The sequence below is a fragment of the Cyprinus carpio genome, unplaced genomic scaffold (genome assembly GCF_018340385.1).
Source record: "Cyprinus carpio isolate SPL01 unplaced genomic scaffold, ASM1834038v1 S000006646, whole genome shotgun sequence".
NCBI classification, from domain to species: Eukaryota; Metazoa; Chordata; class Actinopteri; order Cypriniformes; family Cyprinidae; genus Cyprinus; species Cyprinus carpio.
The window spans coordinates 25330-49406 of NW_024879272.1; the positions used below are offsets into that span (position 1 = coordinate 25330).

At 38.0% G+C, this 24077-nt stretch overlaps 1 protein-coding gene across 1 annotated transcript in view; it reads right to left on the bottom strand.

The window, feature by feature from the left end:
- Positions 1–1468: 1468 nt before the first annotated feature.
- LOC109061500 (E3 ubiquitin-protein ligase SH3RF3-like) overlaps positions 1469–24077 on the bottom strand; it is a 79223-nt gene continuing 56614 nt past the window's right edge. Inside the window, exons 4-11 of the mRNA XM_042755184.1 lie at positions 21862–22152; positions 20313–20416; positions 17985–18156; positions 14671–14753; positions 12620–12873; positions 9677–9894; positions 4605–4891; positions 1469–2386 (exon numbers count right to left, since the gene is read on the bottom strand). Coding sequence (XP_042611118.1) covers positions 2218–2386; positions 4605–4891; positions 9677–9894; positions 12620–12873; positions 14671–14753; positions 17985–18156; positions 20313–20416; positions 21862–22152 — 1578 coding nt within the window. The 3' untranslated portion in view covers positions 1469–2217. The remainder of the gene's footprint in view (positions 2387–4604; positions 4892–9676; positions 9895–12619; positions 12874–14670; positions 14754–17984; positions 18157–20312; positions 20417–21861; positions 22153–24077) is intronic.

The window sequence follows — 24077 nt, forward strand, 5'->3', positions numbered from 1 at the left end:
AAAAAGGTCAGAATTTCAGAAGAGAAAAAAAAAATCAGAATAGCGAAATGTGAACTCACAACTGCAAGAAAAAACTCAGAATTGTGACATAAACTGGCAATTGCGAGAAAAAAGTTTTGTTGTCTGAACAAGCACACAAAAGAGCAGCTCCTGTCATTAATTTGCTGAAATGAAGCGTGTGGTCAGCTCTGACTGAAGTCCTCTGTGTGTAAAGGTGAGTTTGTGCTTCAGACGCCGCTGGGATGCTGGTCGGTTTCTGAATCTGTCCTGAGCGTCATGTGCTGTTCATTCGTTCATCTGTAGAAATAAAGATGTGCTGAACTCAGATCCAGACACACTTCTAACACACGATGCTCAACTCTCTTAAAGCCCGAAACAAACTCTACACAAGCACAGAAACAAATGCTCAGATTCACTTTGAAAAGTGTCAGAAAACATTAGTTACAGCAGAGATTTACTAATAATTTTACTTATAATTTTACTGTTATTTATGTTTTGAATTGGCTTTTATTTTTTGTATTTCAGTTTTCATTTTACTTTATTTTTTATTTAAAGTTATTTGCATTTGTTATAAACATTTGTTATATTATAATACTATTTAGGTTTCTTTTTTTTTCAGTTTTAGTTTTTATTTTCAGTTAGTAATTTTAGTGCTTGAAATTTTGTATTTCAGTTAACTGCCAATGCAACATTTGTAACATTTCTAATATTTATATTTTACTTTATTTTAACTTTATTTCAATTAAAGTTAATCCTTCTTTTTTCTTTTTTTTTGTATTGCAGTGTTTATTTTAAATTATTTAAAATTTGACAACGATCCAATCAATTCCTGATAGACCAAATTAAATCCTGCCTTACATTTTTTTCTTGTTTGAGAAGCCATTTCACTCATAAACATTTCATACCCCATTTAACAAAAATGTTTTTAATATTTTAGATATAATGTCAGTAACCCTGGTGTGAAATGCTGGTCAGTTTTCTCTTTCAGATCATAAAAGAGCAACAGTTCTGAGTGAGTTATCGTAAAGCTGTTTGATGTTTATAGCTATCTGAATAATCACACATCTGCTTTAAAGACCTGGACATCTGAAGGAAACGTCCTCAGTAACACAAGATCACATTAATTATGTTCGACAGAGCCGGAACGTGTTTGTGTGCTCGTGTAAAGTCTGTTTCTGGCCTACGGCACGCTGAGCACATGGAAAATTCATGAATCAAAGTGAAAATAGTTGTGTCTGTGGAGCTCAACACAGTGACACTCAGTAAACAAGAGACAAACAGTGTCAGGAAACCAGCATGCACATCCCATGATGCTCTAGGAAAGACAGATCCGGCATAGAAAACAATCAAATAAACGGAGTTTGTGCTTTCACTAAGAGTCTCACTGTAAACAAACTTTCATTACAAAAAACAGGCAAAATAAATCAATCTCATAAAAAAATACAAAATTAAAATAAAAAAACAAAATTAAAAGAAAGAAAAAAATTTAATATACGAAGGCTGCATTTCTTTGATCAAGAATACTGTAAAAATGGTAATATTGTGAATCACTGTAGTGACGTTATTTTCACAATTACACACATTTAACCCTGAACTCTCATTAGTGTAATTCCTGTAATGCATTTTTATATATATTTGAATGAGCATAAAGGCACTACTACATTGATACTAACATGCTGCATTAATATTTTACCATTTAAATAATATATCATGAATTTTTTTTTTTCCACTAGTAATGAGAATCTAGTGGGCAAATAATAAAAAAATTATGCAAAAAAAAAAAAATTAATTGCTTTATGCAAAATATAATTAAGTTCGTTATTGTTATGTATTTATATTTTTTATTTTCATTCTTTTTTTCTCTCTTGATTTTGGTGTGAAATATGCCACTCTTGGTTTTTTCAGGTTCTGTGAGATTCATCACTCCCTACATTCACATCTTATCATAAGCGATAAATAACATCCTCGTCGTGTCGTCATCATTCAGATCTGCTGATTTAAGACGGGAATAAAACACGAGATCTCGCACGGGAATCTGAGGATGAACCGGTTTGAAGGAATCATTTCCCAGCGTCTCTGAGCTTCTGTCAGGATCTGATGGAGATGAAGACACTATCTGAGCTGGATCTGTCTTGTGAAAGGCCTCCTGACGGATGTGTGAGGAGGACGATGGCAGTAGAGATGCTCGTTTGGAGCTTGTTGGCTGGTTCTGATCTTCTAGAAGCTCTCCACGAAGCTGCTGGGGAACAGGCCTGTCCGGCCGGTGCGCTGGAGAGTGCCTTTGAACCAGCCGTCTTCTCTCTTCTTGTGCACAAACACGATGTCTCCCTCCTTCAGCTCGATCTCTGCTTCACTCTGCGGGGGGTACGGCACAACCACACGGTACCTGATGCACAGAGACAGAAAACTGCACTCAGTGAGGTTAATAACAGAAGAAACATTCACACAGGACTGAATAATATGCATTCAATAAGCTTTCAAATACAAGAAACAGATCTCTTTCTAAAAAACGTTTTAAAGAAGTCTCTTCTGCACTCTGAGGTTGCATTATTTGATTAAAAATACTGCAAAATTTTGTAATATTATTTAAATGTAAAACATCTGTTTTCTATGTGAATCTCTGTTAAACTGTAATTTATTTCTGTGATGTGCAGCTGTATTTTCAGCATCATTACTCCAGTCTTCAGTGTCACATGATCTTCAGAAATCATTCTAATATGATTAATTTTTTGTGTGGAAATAGCAGTACACTAATTTTGGGTAAGTACAATTAAAAAAATACAAAATAAATACTTTTATTAATCAAGGATGCATTAAATTGATGAAAAGTGACAGCGAAGGCATTTCTGAAGATCATGTGACACTGAAGACTGGAGTAATGATGCTGAAAATACAGCTGCACATCACAGAAATACATTACACTTTAACAGAGATTCACATAGAAAACAGCTGTTTTAAGTATAATAATATTTTATATAATAATATTTCACAGCTTTAATTTCACCTTGGTAAGCAGAAGAAACTTATTTCATTAAAGGAAAATCCAAATTATGCCAGACTTTTGACTGGTAGTGTATAAATATGAAATATTTTCAAAAACTGAATGATAAAATAAGATTTATGAGTTAAATTACAGTATATATTTCAGTACTAGTAAACACACCAAACACTCCACAAGAGGGCGCAACAGAAGAAAATTAACACTGCATCATGTTGTAATGTTTTGTTCAAAGACAAACTGGGTTTTTAAAGTGCATTTACTGTTTTTTTTTACTAAAATGCATAAAATTGCAAAAATAAAAAGATTAAACTTTGACATTTTTTTTTCAATGCTTGCTACAACATCCTAAATTCTAGCATTCCAATGTGCATTTAGATTTGTATTCTCTGCTATAAAACAACCTCATACATAATGCAGCGCAGTGACTGGATCATAAGAGTTCATTCTCATGAATAATAATGAGAAAAGCTCAGAAAACTGATGATGTAGCTCCAAAAAAAGGAAAAATAAAAATAAAAAATAACCACTTTCCCTAAATAATAAACATTATGAGTACTTTTATTGTTTTCACTGATGTGCAACCTGTACATGTATGTTAACATTTTAAAAAATGTTTCAGGGTTTCATGACTCTTTAAATGCATGCATTCTAATGTGCATTTAGATCTTGAATTGGATGAATATTGTAAGCTGATTTTAGTTTGACAGCCCAGATCTGGAGATACTGACTCCGCAATCAATTACAGTATAATAGATATTCACATCACATCAAATGCCTTGGTAAGCAGAAGAAACTTCTTTTATTTAAAGTCGTTTTAGACCATCAGTCCACCAGAGGGTGCAGCAGCGGATAGATACAAACCAAACAGCACCGTGCTGTAAAGAAATGTTCAAAAACAAACCTGGTGCTTAAAGTGCATTGATTTTTCTTTTATTTATTTAACTAAAATGCATAAAATTGCATTAAAAATGCTTGCTACATGTCTTAAATTCATGCATTCAAATGAGTATATGTGACCCTGGAGCACTAAACCAGTCATGAGGGTCAATTTTTTAAAAATGAGATTCATGCATCATCTGAAAGTCATTGAGCAAAAAAGGAAAAAAAAAATGCATATTTTTTGACCTTGCATGCATGTCAACCTGTTGTTGGGGACTCCCAAAACCAAAATATGAACCTTTCATTACCCATAATAGGGGCACTTTAAAGTTGCTCAAATGAAGTTCTTAGCAATGTATATTACTAATCAAAAATTAAGTTTTGATATATTTACGGTAGGGAATTTACAAAAGATGATCTTTACTTAATATCCTAATGATTTTTGTCATAAAAGAGAAACGTATAATTGTGACCCAGACAATGTATTGTTGTCTATTGCTACAAATATACCTGTGCTACTGATGACTGCTTCTGTGCTGCAGGGACACATGTTATAATAATAGACATAATGAGTGCTGTTGTTGTTTTCAGTGATGTGCAACCTGTATATACTGTACGTTAACATCTCCAAAAATGTGTTTTAGGCTTTCATGAGCCTTTAAATTCATGCATTGAAATGTGCATTTAGATCTTGAATGGGGTGAATATTGTAAGCTGGACTCACCTCTCTCGGGACAGAGGCTTGGGCTCGGGCCGGACGGCGAGCGGCGAGGAGGAGCAGGGCTGTCGCGCAGGCGGAGACACGGAGAAGTTGAGGTCCAGCGATCCGGACTTTCTGTGCAGCGGCTCCATTCCCATCGCACCCTGCATCTCGCTCTCGATGGGGCAGGATCCGGCTCGGCTGTGAGCGGACGGCTCGTGCGTCGGAGACACGGACGGCGGAGAGCGAGACTTCCTTTTTGCTGCGGCTCCGGAGAGAAGCTTGAGGAGACCGCTGCTCTTCTTCTCTTTCTGGGAGAAAACACACAGGAATACAGCCCAATGATTTCAGCAAAACCAGAATCCAGTCAGAAAAACACTGTTGGAGAAATAACCCAAACCCGCCAAAATAAAAGTTCAGTTTAACTTGATGAAATTATGACAGAACTATATTCCTACTGTACAGTAGAATGTACTTATAATAATAATTAAATTAAAATCTCCCGTGTTTTAATTTTATCAGCAAACCTGTTGAGCAGCACTCTGTTTGCCAAAAATTAAAAGTAATTTTTAAAATTGACATTTCACAACATTTTAAAGGTTTAATTAAACTGTTAATGATTTATGTCTTCATTTGACTATCCATCTTTTGATATTAAAACAAACAAAAGAATTAAAAAATAAAATAAAACATTTCAAATGGCCCTATTATCATAAAAGTTTTAACAATTAAAATGGCCCTATTATTGTAAAAGATTGAATAAATTATTACTGTTTCATGAATTCAATCGATTAGACATGATTTTTTTATTTTATTTAAATTTAAGTAAATTATTAAAAGATAATTTTGGGGGAAAAATAATTTTGGAAAAAAATACATTGGATTTCATATGGCCCTATTTTATTTTTTATTTTTTAATAATAATAATAAACTAGATAATAAAAAGTTTGTCAAGACAAACTTTGGGTTGGCTTGAGAAAACATAGCCTAAAAGTTAAAAGCATTTGTAAAAGCCTGAAGTTAAAAATTTAGATAGATTAGATAGATGTTGATAACATGTTTCTAGCATAATTAGAATGTTTTTAACATGGTTGACCTGTTACTAGCATATTGCTGGCATGATTAGCAAGTAACTAGCATGTTGCTATTATGATTAGCATGTTGGTAACATGATTAGCATGCTACTGCCATGTTGCTAGCATGATTAACAAGTAACTAGCATGTTGTTAGCATGACTAGCAAGTGACTAGCATGTCTCTAGCATGATTAACTAGCATGGCACTAGCATGTTTCTAGCATGATTAGCAAGTTACTAACATGTCACTTGGATTTTTCTAGCATGATTAGCATGTTACTAGCATGTTGCTAGCATGATTAGCAAGTAACTAGCATGTCACTAGCATGTTACTAACACGTTACTTGCATGATTAGCAAGTAACTAGCTGATTTTATATATGATTTTATATTTGCTCCGTGACCTAGTTTTATCTCTTGTCTTATTGCTTTACGTGATTTACCTGTGTTTGTTAATTATCCCTGGTTTAGTTCAGTGTTTATAGTGTTGTCTGCCCTAGATTCCCTGCTCTGGTTTTGTACCTCCATGCTGTGTCCTTCATGTGTCTCCTGCCTGCCCTGTGTTCCCCGTGTTCCCTTTGTTTCCTGTGTTCCCCATGTTCCATTTGATCCCTGTGTTCCCCGTGTTCCCTTTGTTTCCTGTGTTCCCCATGTTCCATTTGATCCCTGTGTTCCCCGTGTTCCCTTTGTTTCCTGTGTTCGCCGTGTTCCCTTTGTTTCCTGTGTTCCCCGTGTTCCCTTTGTTTCCTGTGTTCCCCGTGTTCCCTTTGTTTCCCGTGTTCCCTGTGTTCCCCGTGTTCCCTGTTTCCCGTGTTCCCTTTGTTTCCTGTGTTCCCCGTGTTCCCCGTGTTCCCTTTGTTTCCTGTGTTCCCCGTGTTCCCTTTGTTGGTTTCGCCTGTGTTCCCTGTGTTCCCTTTGTTTCCTGTGTTTCCCCGTGTTCCCCCGTCCCTTTGTTTCCTGTGTTTCCTGTGTTCCCCGTGTTCCCTTTGTTTCCCGTGTTTCCCGTGTTCCCTGTGTTCCCCGTGTTTCCTGTGTTCCCTGTGCTCCCTTTGTTTCCTGTGTTCCCCGTGTTCCCTTTGTTCCCTGTGTTCGCCGTGTTCCCTGTGTTCCCTTTTGTTCCCCGGGTTCCCTGTGTTTCCCCGTGTTCCCTTTGTTTCCTGTGTTTCCTGTGTTCCCTGTGTTCCCCGTGTTTCCCGTGTTCCCTGTGTTTCCTGTGTTCCCTGTGCTCCCTGTGTTCCCCCTGTGTTCCCTTTGTTTTCCTGTGTTCGCCCGTGTTCCATGTTTCCTGTTGTTTCCCCGTGTTCCCTGTGTTTCCCGTGTTCCCCCGTTGTTTCCCTTTGTTTTCCCGTGTTCCCTGTGTTCCCCGTTTCCCTGTGTTCCCCTGTGCCCCCCCGGTGTTCCCCGTGTTCCCTGTTTCCCTGTGTTCCCTGTGTTCCTGTGTTTCCCCGTGTTCCCCTTGTTTCCCCGTGTTCCCCGTGTTTCCCGTGTTCCCTGTATTCCCGTGTTTCCTGTGTTCCCTGTGTGCCCCTGTGTTCCCGTGTTTCCCCGTGTTTCCCTGTGTTCCCGTGTTCCCCGTGTTCCCTGTGTTCCCTGTGTTCCCCGTGTTCCCTTTGTTTCCCGTGTTTCCCGTGTTCCCCGTGTTCCCTGTGTTCCCCGTGTTTCCCCGTGTTTCCCTGTGTTTCCCCGTGTTCCCCCGGTTTCCATTTGATCCCCGTGTTCCCCGTGTTCCCTTTGTTTCCCCGTGTTCCCCATGTTTCCCCCCGTGTGTGTTCCCCGTGTTCCCTGTGTTCCCCGTGTTCCCTTTGTTTCCCGTGTTCCCTGTGTTCCCCGTGTTCCCTGCGTTCCCCGTGTTCCCTGTGTTTCCCGTGTTCCCTGTGTTTCCTGTGTTCCCCCCCCCCTCCTTTTCTGTGTTCCCTGTGTTCCCCTGTGTTCCCCGTGTTTCCCGTGTTTCCCTGTATTCCCCCCGTGTTTCCTGTGTTCCCTGTGTTTCCCTTCCCTGTTCCCCCGTGTTCCCCGTGTTTCCTGTTCCCCTCCCTTTTCGTCGGGTTTCCCGTGTTCCCCTGTGTTCCCCGTTCCCCTGTTCCCCGTGTTTCCCGTGTTCCCTGTGTTTCCTGTGTTCCCTGTGCTCCCTGTGTTCCCTTTGTTTCCTGTGTTTTGATTGATTAAAAATTGTTCAGTTAAATCTCCTTCGTCTCCATGCTCCTCGCTTCCCTAATGCAGCAGCATGACCGGCCTATTATTGTAAATATTTTAATAATTAGTTAAAGTTTCTTTGAAAAATGAATTCAAATGGGGATGAGACACCTGTCACAGCACAACATACTCGTCAGGTCATCTGTGTAAGGGCTACATGCTTGTGGCTATGGCTTATGTGGGTTTTTGGCAACATTCTTGTTTCCTTCATTGAGTGAGGGCTGCATGCTTGTTGCTTAAGGCTTTGATATTTTCAATGTCATTTTGTGTCGGGGATATGGCATATGGTTTTGTTTTGGGGGGTTATTAATGCTCTCCCTGCTCTTATGCATGCTAGACTACATGGATGCGCAGTGAGTTCTTGCCCAGAACAGAACCATACCGCCAGTCCAAACTGTCTGCTGTCAGTCATCTTTGACGATAGTGGTCATGACTGAAATAAGGTTTTTGGTGAATATGAGCTCAAGATATGTTCACATTTCATTCTACCACATCAGAAAGATCAGTACTAGTGTTGAGACGAGATCACATGACGCGTGTCTCTTATTTTAGACTAAGAGTTCATTAACAGCCCATAATTAACGCTTGTGATCACGCCTCCAGCTCATGTTCATCACACGCATCCCATACAGGCTTTAACATCTCAACTCTGAGACTATTTGTCTGACAGAAATATATTCACGGATTTTTAGCTGATTTGCTCACCTGCTTCAGCAAATTTCACATTTGTGCCCGCTCCAGAAATTTGTTTTATTTTTCGGTTTTAATTTTTCTGGATTCAGTTTTAATGGTTAAATTACATTTTAGTATTCACATTTATGAGCTTTTAGAAACAGATACTTTTGTGATTATTAAAGTAAACACATTCAACATATTTTATTTCATTATTCTTTATATATTATTATAGTTTTTTATAATGTTTTTGAATTAGCTTTTATTTTTAGTTGTAATCTTAATTTTTGATGTTACTCATAATTCCATTAACAATCACAACATGTTTTTATTGATTGTGAGGAACACTGAATCTATTTTTGAGTAAACACATGTTCATATTTAGTTCATGATTTCTGTCACCATGGCAACACCAGAGCTGTCACTCAATACATGAGAAACAAAGTAACTGGAGATACTTATTTCGAAAAGTAACTCAGATATTTCCTTCTAAATTAAAAAGTAATGCGTTACTTTACTAGTTACGTGAAGTAATCTGATTACATAACTCGTGTTACTTGTAATGCATTACCCCCAACACTTGTTAAAAGTTCCCATTTGTTTCAGTTTTTCATCTAATATACACATGCTTCCAGTCATAAGTAGCACAGGTATATTTGTTGCAATAGCCAACAATACATTGTATGGATCAAAATTATAAATTTTTCTTTTATCATAAAAAGTAAGTTAAGCTCTTAAGTAAAGTAAAGATCATGCAAGCCAGGATATTAAGTAAAGATCATGTTCCATGAAAATATTTTGTAAATTTTCTACCATAAATATATCAAAACTTAATTTTTGATTAGTAATATGCATGGCTAAGAACTTCATTTGAACAACTTTAAAGATGATTTTCTCAATATTTAGATTTTTTTGCTCCCTCAGATTCCAGATTTTCAAATAGTTGTATCTCAGACAAATATTGTCCTCCTAACAAACCACACATCAATGGAAAGATTATTTATTCAGCTTGCATAGATTTAAATTTAAAAAAAAAATGACCCTTATGACTGGTTTTGTGCTCCGGGGTCACATTAGTATTTTATTTGATTTCACCGTAATTTCCATGAACAGTCATGTTTGTTCTAGTCTCAGGTGGATTGGTGAGCAGCACTGACCTTCTCCAGCTTCTTGTCCTCGAGTTTGTGCAGAGCTGCGTCTGCGTGTGCAGGTGAGGACGGCTCCGCTCTGTTCAGATGCACCGCGCTGGTGTTCGGAGGCGTGATGGCGGCGGCGACGGAGCTCAGGGGCCTCAGGGGTCGAGTGGAGGCGGCATGAGACGGGGCCCGTGCCGGGGAACGAGATGGACTGCTGCTGCTCGCCGGGGGACTGTGGACTGACAGTAATACAGCATTCATACACAAACACAAGCTGATGAAAACATGAACTTTTCATAGTCATTCCAACCTAGGGCTGCATGATTAATCAGAATAAAATCAATGGATTATTGCAATTATCAAATTTAATTAATTAATATAAGTGACCCTGGACCACAAACGAGTTATAAGGGTACTTTTTAAAAAAAAAAAAAAAAATTGAGATTTATTCATTATCTGAAAGCTGAATAAATAAGCTTTCCATTGATGTATGGAATCTGAGGGTGCAAAAAATATTGAGAAAATCATCTTTAAAGTTGTTCAAATGAAGTTCTTAGCAATGCATATTACTAATCAAAAATTAAGTTTTGATATATTTACTGTAGGAAATTTACAAAAATATCTTCATGAACATGATCTTTACTTAATATCCTAATGATTTTTGTCATAAAAGAGAAATGTATAATTGTGACTCATACAATGTATTGTTGTCTATTGCTACAAATATACCTGTGCTACTGATGACTGCTTCTGTGCTGCAGGGACACAGATACACTTGTGTTTCAGAGAAAAGCATGTCACTGTGTTCATTTATATGCAAGCAGCTCATGATCTCGTGTTTACTCTGTCTGTGGGTTTGGGTTTATTATATCTTTACAAACTTGTAATGAGAAGCACTTATAAACCGGCTGCTGTCAGCATAAGAGAAGCTTTAAGGGCTTCTGTGGTTTTCTGAGAAAATAAAAGCTTGATTTAATGATTGAAAAAAATTATATTTATATTTATTTCTAATATATTATTTAAATTATATATATATTCTAATTTATATTTATTTATTTAAATATATAGTTTTACTATCTATCTATCTATCTATCTATATATATATATCTATATATATATATCAGCTCTGTGTTCATCAGTGTAGACTTATGCATTCAGCAGATGCTTTAATTCAAAGTATTGCACTGCAGAGACACATGATCAGCTCTGTGTTCATCAGACTCTGGTGTTTGTAGTGTGTTCAGATCATCATGAGAGAGGAAATGATGTCACGGATCTCGTTCTGCGCCGCTGCAAGGGGGCGTCGCACCCGTGGGGGGATGTGGGTGTTTTAACACCCACACTTTTCCCGGTGAGAGAGGTTCAACACCCGCACTTTTTGCTGCAGTTTTTCCGCAGTTTTGCACAAATGGCTTACTACAGTCACCTCCTCTGTTGTTTCTCTGGCCGCTCTGTGTCTGCGCTCGCTGCGGCTGCCTCCTCTCCCCCTCCCATTCAAACATGGACACCGGCTTCAATGGTGACGGCTGATGATGGTGTTCTGCCTTAAGTCCCGCCTCTCTTGGTGTGTTGTAAGATTTATCGGTCAGCTCGTGCTGAGGAGGCGGGAAACTTATGGTTATGGTTATTTACATCTCCCTTTTCCAGGTACTTTGAATGAGTGTGTATCCTTTCGAGGTTTTTTTTAAATAAGCTGAGATATGTGTTTGGGAAAGATGTTCTGTTATTGTTTTGTTGACATGTCAAATGTGTTTGCGGTATTATATTTTGATTTTTAGACAATGCTAATTGCTATTATTGGGATATTGTTCAGCAGCTAGCTAAATTCGGTTATGTGGCATGCAATGTATAACATAACTGTGATGAAGAAGGCAGGGAATTGACGAGGAGGGGGGACAAATTGCCATTGTTAAGCAGTGTAATTATGGGCTTATTGCCAGTGCAATTTATTTTGATATTTTAAGCATTGTTTTGTTGATTAGCTGAATTACTTTTGTGGATACCTGTTGTGTTTGATTGTAACGTTACCTGTTGAGGAGAAAAAAGTGAGAAAGGATGACATTGTTTGCATACCTGTTGAAGAACTATGAAAGAAAAGTGTATATTATTTTAATGTTTAAAAAACAGTAAATTGTTACATTATTTATACCACAAGAGAAAAAGCTTTGCGTGGGCGTTTTATTCTCCCTTTTCAGGGCGCAAGTAAGCAAAATTTAGCAGTATTCAGTCACAGTCCTGTCAGACCCATGTCACTATCAAGCTTACACAGGGTAAACAGAAAAAAGATTGCTGAACAGCACTTTTGGTTCTTTTAAATGAGAGATAGCACTTCATATTCTCATAAACAATAGGTAGTTGTTCATATTTTCATATACATATATATATTGTATATATTGTATATATTTGTATCAAGAAATATGTATTTCTGATTCTGATTCTTTAGCAAGTCTACTGTTATGTATTTTCACAACAACAGAGTTTTGACTTTTCCATGTGTGTTCCGAGTGTGTTTTTATACTTATCTAGTGATCAACTCATTTAAATGGGAAGCTTTTTATATCTTGTATGTGAAACAGTTTGTACCCCTCTGACACTGTATTCATCACTTTTATTGTTAATAAACAAACCACATCCATCCCACACACCTTATCTGAGCTGGAAACGCTTTAACCGCTGCACCAGCTTCACATCGCTCTTCAAAGTTCAAGAACTGTGAGAATGCACCCCTGCAATTACTGCCAGTCTTCATTACAGCAGACGTCTTATCTGAGCTGGAAACGCTTTAACAAGATACCTCCAAGCTTAACAAGCTCCACCTAACCCCGTGTGTGTGTGTGTGTGTGAGTGCACACAGTATCTCACCGAGCTGTAAGGCGGAGCGCAGTGTGTGTTGTGTGTGCGTGTGTGTGTGCGTCTGCTGTAAGCAGTGTGTGTGTGTGTGAGTGAGTGCACACAGTATCTCACCGAGCTGTAAGGCGGAGCGCGCCTGATTGACCGTCTGCTGGCTGCACATGCGCAGGCAGTTCTTCAGATGCAGCTGCGGAGACGACGGGCTGCTGAGCGGTGTGCTGGAGCGGGACGCAGACGCCAGCAGGACCGGACTGGAGGGACCGGCGGAGCCCGGGGATCCAGGAGCCTGAGCCTGAGCCGCTCCAGAGAGGCATGAGCGCGTCTGACCCACGGCGAACCAAACACACACAAAACACACACACACAATTCTGAATACGTGAATTCTGAATACTTTCCACTGACTTCTATTACTTTTATACTGACCAAACTATATTTTCTCTCCCCTAACCCTAAACCTTCCCCTTACAGAAAACCGGTTTGCATTCTTACACTTTCACATAAACATAATTTACTATTTTTAATCATTTTTTTCCCTCGTGGGGACCACAGGCCAGTCCCAGAAATGTCAAAAATTTCAGGTTTTGCTATCCTTGTGGAGACATTTGGTCACACACACACACACACACACACACACACACACACACACACACACACACACACACACACACACACACACACACACACACACACACACACACACACACACACACACACACAGGTGTGTTTTTGTGGAAACTGGGGACATCCCATAGGTGTAATGGTTTTTATTCTGTACAAACTGTATATTCTATCACCCTACACCAACCCTACCCCTTACAGGAAACTTTGTGCTATTTCAGATTTTCATTACACTCCATTCTGTGTGATTTCCAGTGTTGGGGAAAGTTACTTTTAAAAGTAATGCCTTACAATATTGCTTTACTCCTAAAAAAGTAACTAAATACGTTACTTAGTTACTTTTTATGGAAAGTAATGTGTTCCATACTTTTGCGTTACTTCACGTTACTTTTTAAATATGAGCAGGGCTTGATTGTTTTTAATATAAGAAGTTCTATTTATAGCAAAATGTAAAAGCCCTTTCACACCAAAAAAAGTGTAATGAATAAACCTCAGGCTGAAGGAACAGTAAATTCACGTCTGTACAGTAGAACACAGGAGAAGAAGGTTTCATCTTCAGCAATAAAAAAAAACAATGAAGCACAACTGTTAGTTTATCTAAAGTCATTTTTGATTATTAGTATGGTTTGAACTGGATCATTAAAGGTCAGCAGCAAAGACACTGTTAATAAAATGGGAATAGATACATTTGTGTTATTTAATATATTTAATTATTGCAGGTTTGTGTCATATACTGAGTTTGCATTTCACTGTTTTGATTAATTTTGATGAATACTAAATCTGTTTTTTTTTTGTTTTTTTTTTTTTGTGTGAGTGGGATGATTAATGCACATTCCACATTTAGTCTAGAAAATACAGTAACATCATGTTCACACAGCACACACAACGCCTCCATACTTTCCGATTTCTCCCAATATGGGAACAGGAGGCTTGTCAGTCAAAAAATGGGAATACAAAGAAAACTGGCGTTACTTTTTTTAAAAACCAGTAAACTCAGATATTTTCTTGTTGTAAATTAAAAAAGTAATGCGTTACTTTACTAGTTATTGAAAAAAGTAATCTGATTAAGTAACTCGCGTTCATTGTAATGCATTCCCCCCCAACACTAGTGATTTCTAATACATTTTGAAAAGTGGGGACATAGGGTAATGTCCTGAAAACACACACACACCCACACACATCTAGTATTAAAAATACACAATAACTTGTCATCCCCTTGTCATTATACAAATCTGTGTCCTGATATGTCACAAAAACATGCGCACACAGACACACTCACACACATCTAGTATTAAAAATACACAATAAGAGCAGTTAACAGGCTGTTTCTGTTGTAGTTTATGAGGTTCAGATGATCAAGATCATGTCATGCAGAATAAAACACCACTATAAGTCTTTGGAATTTGTTCATAAACTACAATATGTTTTCTTTATTTACATCATTTTATGACATTGAGTAGCTTGACTTTAGTCTTTTCCCAGGTTTTTTTTTTTTTTTTGGTAAAGCTTTATTGTTTCAGTCTGGATTTGTGTCGAATCAACATCACTGGATCTCCGTGAGTCTGTTCTTTATAATCATCAGATGTTCGCGGTTAACCATGAGCCTTTGCATCTGCTGTCTGAAAAACACCTGAAATAAGGTGTAAATTGAGCGATCCAGTTTTAGACGTGTGAATCTGAGCCGTCACTCTGGAGCTTCTGATCAAGCTGCGTCTGCAGGAACTTCATGTGCAACACGCAAACAAACACCTACATATCATGTGAAGCGATGAACGCAGAGAGATAATGAGTCTGAATCCTCTCGAGTGTGTGTGTGTGTTATATCTGTGTCCCTGCAGCACAGAAGCTGTCATCAGTAGCACAGGTATATTTGTAGCAATAGACAACAATACATTGTATGAGTCACAATTATACATTTCTCTTTTATGACAAAAAATCATTAGGATATTAAGATCATGTTCCATGAAGATATTTTAGTAAATCTCCTACCGTAAATATATCAAAACTAAATTTTTGATTAGTAATATGCATTGCTAAGAACTTCATTTGAACAACTTTAAAGATGATTTTCTCAATATTTAGATTTTTTTGCTCCCTCAGATTCCAGATTTTCAAATAGTTGTATCTCAGACAAATATTGGTCCTCCTAACAAACCACACATCAATGGAGAGATTATTTATTATTTTTCAAAAGAATTGACCCTTATGGTTTCACCGAACTAACCCTCATGACTGGTTTAGTGCTCCACGGTCACAGATATGGTTTATGAGGACACAAATGGGTACTACAACGTTAACACGAATGGAAAATATTTGTGTGTACTGTAGAAAGACCACATCATATGCAACAATGTGTGTGTGTTTTCAGACAGGTGTTGTGTGTAAACACATCAAACCTCAGCTCTGGGAATGATTGTCCCTCCGGTGTCTCTGTCCAGTGGATCATCATCCAGACATGATGTGTTTCATGTATTTTTTGTGAATGGCGGTCTCTATTATGAAGCTTCACTACAGTCTGATTATGATTAATGCAACACAGAAGAGCCGATCAAATGAAGTCATGAAGCTTTAAATGTCACAATACACAAAACAATAAAATACATAATAACTAAAACCCTAAAACATACAGAATAATGAAGAGTTTAACGGGTTTGAGAGTTTATTTTGCGGTTTTGGCAATGTTTATGAACATGCTGAGACTCAAATATGCTTGATGACCATTTAATTTTAAAACTACAAAAATATGAAAACTGAATTAGTAATGTAATCTAAGTTAGGTATTTAGGAAATGTATTCTGATTACTTTTAAATTACATTTTACCTCATTTGTTTTAAACGTGCCATTAAATGTTCTATATTGATATAAAAAAGCTAAGCGAAATAAAATATATTATTTTATATCAACATCATGAAGTGCATTAAACATTAAATTAAACCAGGGCTTCCCAAACTGAGCTTAATGTAAGAACTGCAGCAGATCTGTGAGTTGATAAAATTATAATAATTAACTCAATCATAAAAATCTTAAATAAAAATAAATTATTTAAAATCAAAATGATTTGCATGATATGTACATGACTGTTTTTACATTATGAATATATTCAAAGCTTCATGATGACATACAGCAGGATTTCTGGGATGGAAATTTTAAAAAAGAAAAAAGAAGAATGAGTTACTGCGGTTTTATAAATAATATGTAATCATGGAATCTATAAAAAGTAACTGTAATTTTTATTTAATAGAAAATCCAATTAATAAAATTATTAATCAGATCACATAAAACAAATCACAACCAATCACTATAAAACCAATAACTATCAAATTAATAATAATTGTTATTATAGAAATAATTAGTAAATTAATAAATATGATTTTTGAAAAACTATTTTAATTCCCCACATCATACATCACTATCTGAAACAGTCGTGAGTGACCATCCTGAGTAAATGATGCCAGATCTCATGAGTTTGATCTTCACAGTTCTTATAAAACTCTCTCATGAAAACCTGATGTGATGAAGCACTATGGAGACAGATTAATACCAAATATATTTCAGAAAAAAAAAACTCAAAAAATCACCTGCTGAGTCAATGACAAAACCGTCACGCATAGCAGATGTGTGTGTGATACAGATACTGCAGAAACACTTTCCTTCTGTATTCTTAATCAGATCTTTTAGTAGTTTAATACTGAATGATTCCAAAATCTCTCTGTCTGCTGACTAAACATTTAAAAATGATCATTCAGACTAAACTCTGATTGAAAGAGGTGTGTCTGAGGTCATCACATGTTCTACAGTAATGCACCTCAAACACTGCATCATATTGCAGTATTCCATGAATGAGTGACCCCAGACAGAGCATGCATCGCTCCAGACTCATGTCTGCGGTTATACACACAGCAGCAGCATGCTAATCAATGCAGCGGCAGAACGATTTCACCTTCTCAACTCTCGACATTAAAGCAGCACATTTAAAGCGCACCTGCGCCGCTGACCTGATTTATGACTCGAGCTGGAGAGAGGGATCTGGAACTCGCAGGAAATGCATTCTTTCTGTCGCGCTTTCATTTAGGGTCGTTTTATGTGCTTGTGCTTTTACCGTGAGTCAAAACAACCCAAAGATCAGCTGAAAGAAGCATAATTTACAGCCTCTCCTCAATAAAAGATTATTTAATATTATAAGGCCTGGTTTCACAGAAAGGGCTTAGGTTAAGCCAGGTTTAGGCAATAGCTTAGTTAGGACATCTGAGTAGTTTTTATAAACATCAGTTTATAAAAAACATCAGTGGTGTGCATCTTGATATATTTTAAGATCAATCAGTGCAAGTTTCTTTCAGTTGAAACAGCTCAGAATTACATTTTAGTCTGGGACTAGGCTTAAGCCTGGTCTGTGAAACCCGGGGTAAATATCATAAAAGTTTTATAAACTTACATTTCTGAGAAAAATTGCTTTAAAACTCGCTTTCTGAGAAGAAATGTCTCAAAGTCGCAATTATAAGAAAAGTATCAAAAACTTGCAATTCTGAGAAGTCTCAAACTTGTTATTCTAGGAATAAAAGTCTCAAAGTCGCAATTCTGCAAAGTTCTGAAAAAACTAACAATCCCAAGAAGAAAACTCTCAAAAACATGCAATTCTGAGAAAAAAAATCCTCAAACTTGCTATTCTAATAAAATAATCTCATAAACTCGCATTCTGAGGTGTAAAGTCAGAACTGTGTGATATGGCCTTGAACTACAAACTTGTGTGCAGATGCAGGTGCATTTTTAACATCTTTAATGGCGAGAGCTGAGAAGGTTAAACCTCCTCACTGATGAGAATATGGGGGCGCTGCAGTATCTCTGATGTTTGAGTAATGCTCACCTGGAGATGGGCGTGACGTAGTTTCCTGGGAAAACTCCAGACGCTCCGGAGCGCAGCGACGTGCCTTTGAACCAGCCGTCCTGACACTTCTCCATCACACGGTACATCTCTCCCTTCCGCAGCTCCAGCTCATCCGCCTTCTGCGGTTTGTAAGCGTACATGGCCAGATATCTGCAGAAACCAAGAGAGAGATTCACCAGTGAGCCGTGGTCCTGATGGAGTGTGTGTGTGTCTCCCCCACACACACACACACACACACAAAAACACTCACACACACACAATCTCTCTCTCTCTCTCACACACACACACAAAAAAACACTCACACACACACTCTCTCTCTCTCTTTCTCTACATCACACACACACACACACACACACACACACACTCAGACACACACACACACACACACACACAAACACAACTCTCTCTCTCTCTCTCTCACACACACACACACACACACACACTCACTCACACATGTTGGTATATGTGGTTTACGGGGACTCTCCATAGGCGTAATGGTTTTTATTCTGTACAAACTGTATTTTTTCACATTGCCCTACCCACAACCCACACACCACCCTAACCCCTCACAGGAAACTTTGTGCATTTTTGGATTTTCAAAAAACCTCATTCTGAATGATTTATAAGCGTTTTGAATTACGGGGACACTGAAAATGTCCTCATAAATCACCTCCTCATTGTAATACCTATGTCATAACCATGTCATTATACAAATTTGTGTCCTCATAAACACACACATAAACACACACACACACAACACTCTCTCCTCTCACACACCTCACACACACACCAAAACACTCACACAAACACACTCTCTCTCTCACCACACACAAACACACACACACACTCTCTCTCTCTCCAAACACACACACACACACTCACAAAAAACACATACACACACAAAAAAAAAAAACAAACACACACACACGATCCAGACACAATCAAACACACTCTCTCTCTCTCTCACACACACACACACACACACACACACTCTCTCTCTCACACACACACACACACACACATGATCCAGACACAATCAAACACATCACCTGATCACCTGCATTTATGCTTGATTCATTTATAAAGTGTATTATCCCAGGTAAAAATAAAGTATACTTGAAGTACATTTGTAGTACATTCTTATTTTTGTGCTAAATATATTTCTACTTCAGTAGTACTTTAGTAAAATTGCTAAAGTTTTTTAAGATAGGACTAAAAAATTTAGCTGATAAAACTATTTGAAAATCTGGAATCTGAGGGTGCAAAAAAAAAAAACGCCTTTAAAGTTGAAATATCTTCAAGGAACATGATCTTTACTTAATATCCTAATTAAAATAAAACATTAAAAAAAAAAACCCAATAACATTAACCCATACAGCACCGCGGGAACCTTTTCATAATACCAGAACTAACTGTGGAACTTCCCACTTTCTGGCGTTTTCACACTGCAGGAACTGGGTGTGATTTTAGTACCGGACTGCCTTCAGAAAAATGGCTCCTACTCTGCGGAGCAGGGTCTAACCAGCACAACTGGTGCTACCCGTGATGTAAGTAGACGCTGACTGGTCAAACGCGTACGAAAATGCCCTCAACCGCAATGATTTAAACCGCTGTATAACATACTGTAAACCTTGTGTCAACTTATTTCGCAAGTATGATGAACAGTGATAGATGAACGGATGCTGAAGTGCAGGCAATGTGGCACTGCCAGTTGTCGTTGGAGACTCTTAGTCCTCCTTTCCGTTCTTTCAATCACTTTTCGTATACGTCGACATTCCATGTCCATTATTGTGAAACCCGCGAGACACAACAAAAACACAGCTGCGACAGCGTGCTCCATCCTCCTGTTGTAAACGTTGTTCTTCATTGTTTTCATTGTTGAAAGCCGTGCACAAATTATGTCGCTGTCGACCGGCTTAGGTCACGTCCTAGTACACACTCTCTGTGCGAATGCAACCCTTTAAATGGTTCTGGAACTAAAGCGGTGCGAAAGGCCCTAATGTATTGTTGTCTATTGCTACAAATATACCTGTGCTACTTATGACTGGTTTTCTGCTCCAGGGACACATATTAGTTTATATTCATGGTGTCCCAAAAAAATCACAGTTGAGTAAACTTAGATGTCCTTAAGATTATCTTAAAAAGTACTAAAGAATAATCTTTAGTATATTAAGAACAAAAACAGAATACTTTAAGTACATTACCGAAGTGTACCAAGTGTATCGAAGTAAAGTGTATTTTACTCCACTGGTATATTTGAGTACTGGAGCGTGTGAACTGTGCTGCATTAAATCATGTGGACTCACATGTTGAGAGGCAGCTGGACTTTAGCGGCGGCGAGCAGCTCTCCGGTTGTTGACGTGATGCGCGGCGGAACTGAAACTCCTGCGTTTGCTGTGATTGAAGAGTCCTGTGAAGACAATGGATCAGGACATGATGGAGATTCTGAGCGTGTCACTAATGGGCTTCTGCAGCTGCTGACAGGATGCATTATGGGAGCTGGAAATGCACCTTGGGACTCTACATGATCCGTCTGTTTCACTCAGACAAAACTCCAGAGATTCACCCTCATGGGTTCTCATGTTGACCTTTGACCTCAGAACACTAATGGAGCCTGACACTCTTACTGGGACCAACCAGCTGAGCCCAGGTCAGAGGTCAAGAGGCCGCATGCAGCTAAAACTCCATAACTCTCCATTTATTTTGAAAATGTGATTTGAATCAGTTAGTCATAATAGTCAAATACTGTAGATTAAAAATGTTTCATAAAAGAAGAAAAATACAGCAAAATTTGAGTTCAAATAATAAAGACATGCTTTCACACTTTTTTAATAAAGAAATAATCTTTATTATTTCAATATCAGTGAGATAGTATTACAGCTGTTTTTAATATTATATTTTAAATTATATTTTCAATACATTTTTTTATTCTTGTATCTTCCGTTTTTATTGTGTTTCTGTCATTTTTAGTGACAACATCGTAAATCAATGGACAACCAAGAGTTAGATTAATTACTGCACTATACATGTGTATATAGTTTTTATTCATTTTTATTGTAGTTTTAGTTATTATAAATTCATTTCGACTTGACATTTACAGTGACCTCCACTAATATAAGAGTTGAACTGCAACATGGAATTTGCACAAATTCCATTTTATAATTTTATTATACAATAATAAAATGTAATGCCCAATATTGTGTGTCTGTACCTGTGTGTGTGGCAGGTGCGTGTGTCTGTACCTGTGTGACAGGTGTGTGTGTCTGTGCCTGTGTGGCAGGTGCGTGTGTCTGTACCTGTGTGACAGGTGCGCTGTAGGACAGGTGTGTGTGTCTGTACCTGTGTGACAGGTGCGTGTGTGTGTGTCTGTACCTGTGTGGCAGGTGCGCAGGAGGACAGGTGCGTGTGTGTGTGTCTGTACCTGTGTGTGTGTCTGTACCTGTGTGACAGGTGCGCTGTAGGACAGGTGTGTGTGTCTGTACCTGTGTGGCAGGTGTGCTGGAGGACAGGTGTGTGTGTGTCTGTACCTGTGTGACAGGTGCGCTGTAGGACAGGTGCGTGTGTCTTTACCTGTGTGGCAGGTGTGTGTGTCTGTACCTGTGTGACAGGTGCGCTGTAGGACAGGTGCGTGTGTCTTTACCTGTCAGACACGTGTGTCTGCACCTACCTGTCAGGCACGTGTGTCTGTACCTGTGTGGCAGGTGTGCGCTGCGTGTGTGTGCGTGTGTCTGTACCTGTGTGACAGGTGTGTGTGTCTGTACCTGTGTGGCAGGTGACAGGTGCGCCTGGAGGACAGGTGTGTGTGTCTGTATCTGTGTAGGAGGTGCGCTGGAGGACAGGTGTGTGTGTCTGTACCTGTGTGGCAGGTGCGCTGGAGGACAGGTGAGGGCAGTCTGCGATGCGAGCAGCGGCGCGGGGGTCCGAGGAGCTGATGAGCACAGGTGCACTGATCTCCATCGAGTGCCGGTTGTTTCCCAGCACCTGGGCCGAGCGCTGCGTCACGCTGAGCGCTGTGAACGAGTGACGCTTCTTGGCGTTCTTCTTCCCCTCGGCGTGTCTGTGCGCACCGTTCCCATTACAGCTGACGGCTTCTGCGCTCGCGGACGGTTTGTCCATCTCCATCAGCTGCTTCGCCGTTTCATTCAGCTGAGGACAAACAGAGCAATCCACAGGGGTGCTTTATGCTCACAGCTATAGTCTCTTCTGCTCAGCAAGGCTGCATTATTTGACATTTGAAATGAGAGAGGTGCGTACAACACGGTTTTAGTTTCACTTTAAATAAATTCATTTTGACTTGACATTTATATGTTGTTTATAATGAATGGAACTATAATTTGTCTTTTTATTTTGTATGTGAAGTTACACTATAATGTTATATTTTCATTCTTGTGCCGTTACAAATACTGTTCAGTTTAAATGATTTGTTGTGGAGTGACGGGAACTAAAATAGCGTATATTTTTAACCATGCAGCAAAAATTAACTCAGAAAAAATTACTTCAATTACCTTTTTATGAGCATCCAATTGATTACTGCGATGCGCAGCTGAATTTTCAGCTTCATTACTTGTGTCTTTAGAGTCACATGATCCTTCAGAAATTCCTTTTTTGATTGTTATCAATGTTGAAAACAGAAAACAAAGAAAGAAAGAAAAAGAAATTAATACTTTTATTTAACAATGCTGCATTAAATTGATTAAAAGTTACACAAGATTTCTATTTCAAATAAATGCTGTTCTTCTGAACTTTCTATTCATCTGTGAATCCTGAAATATAAAATCTATCATGGTTTCCACAGAAATATTGTGCATCACAACTGTTCTCAACATTGATAATAATCAGAAATGTTTCTTGAGCAGCAAATCATCATATTAGAATGATTTCTGAAGATCATGTGACACTGAAGACTGGAGTAATGATGCTGAAAATACAGCTGCACATCACAGAAAATAAATTACAGTTTAACAGATATTCACATAGAGAGTAGCCTTGCTGAGCAGAAGAGACTTCTTCCAGAAACATTCAAAAGCCAAACTTCTTATCAGTAGTTTATATTTGCTGTTAGAATGAATGAACAGAGAATACAGCATCATTACAGATTCAACTGAGAAGCTTAAATGTATATATATATAGACACACAGGATAGGATGGATAGGATAGATACTTTATTAATCCCTGCAGGGAAATTGATTTGCATGAGTAGCCAAACATAAACCACAACACAAAATAAATACAATAGAAACACAATAGAATAGTGTGAAACACACGAGTCCTGCTGCACACACACACACAGACACACACACACACACACACACACACACACATACACACACCAACAGATGAAGAATCCCTCAGAATTACTAAAGCAATTACTCAGCCTGATTCACTGCCACAGTCATCTGTCTGTCTGATTTAATAATGTCATACACTGCATCATCAACACAAACATCACATTGTGCTGATTATAAACCGTCTGCAGTAAATCAAACATCAGGAGAGTGATGAAGAACACACCGTCCTCATCTTCATCTGACAGACCCTCAGATGCTCAGATTCATGCTGCTGATCAACACACATGTAAGGATGAGATCAAATTAGATTTTATTTTTCAGAATTCTGTTTTCTCTTTTCCCAAATTTATTTTTTTTCTAGATTCTATTTTCTCTCTTCCCACATTTTCTTTTGTTTCTTGCCAAATTCTGTTTATTTTATCCCAAATTCATTTTTTTCTACATATTTTTTAAATATCTTTTTCCCAAACTAAGTTTTATTTTTTCTGAATACCAGAACCATTTAATGGTTAAATTAGTATTTCATTTTAATGGTTTAACTGCATTTTAATAATCAAAAAGCATGTCTAATCAATTCAACATATAATTAAAGGTTTAAAAAAGAAAATTTTGGGGCCCTACAAAATTTCATTTTAATGGTTTAACTGCATTTTAATAATCAAAAAGCATGTCTAATCAATTCAATTAATAAATTTTCTGTATTTCATTTTAATGGTTTAATTGCATTTTAATAATCAAAAAGCATGTCTAATCAATTCAATTAATAAAACTTATTATTATGTA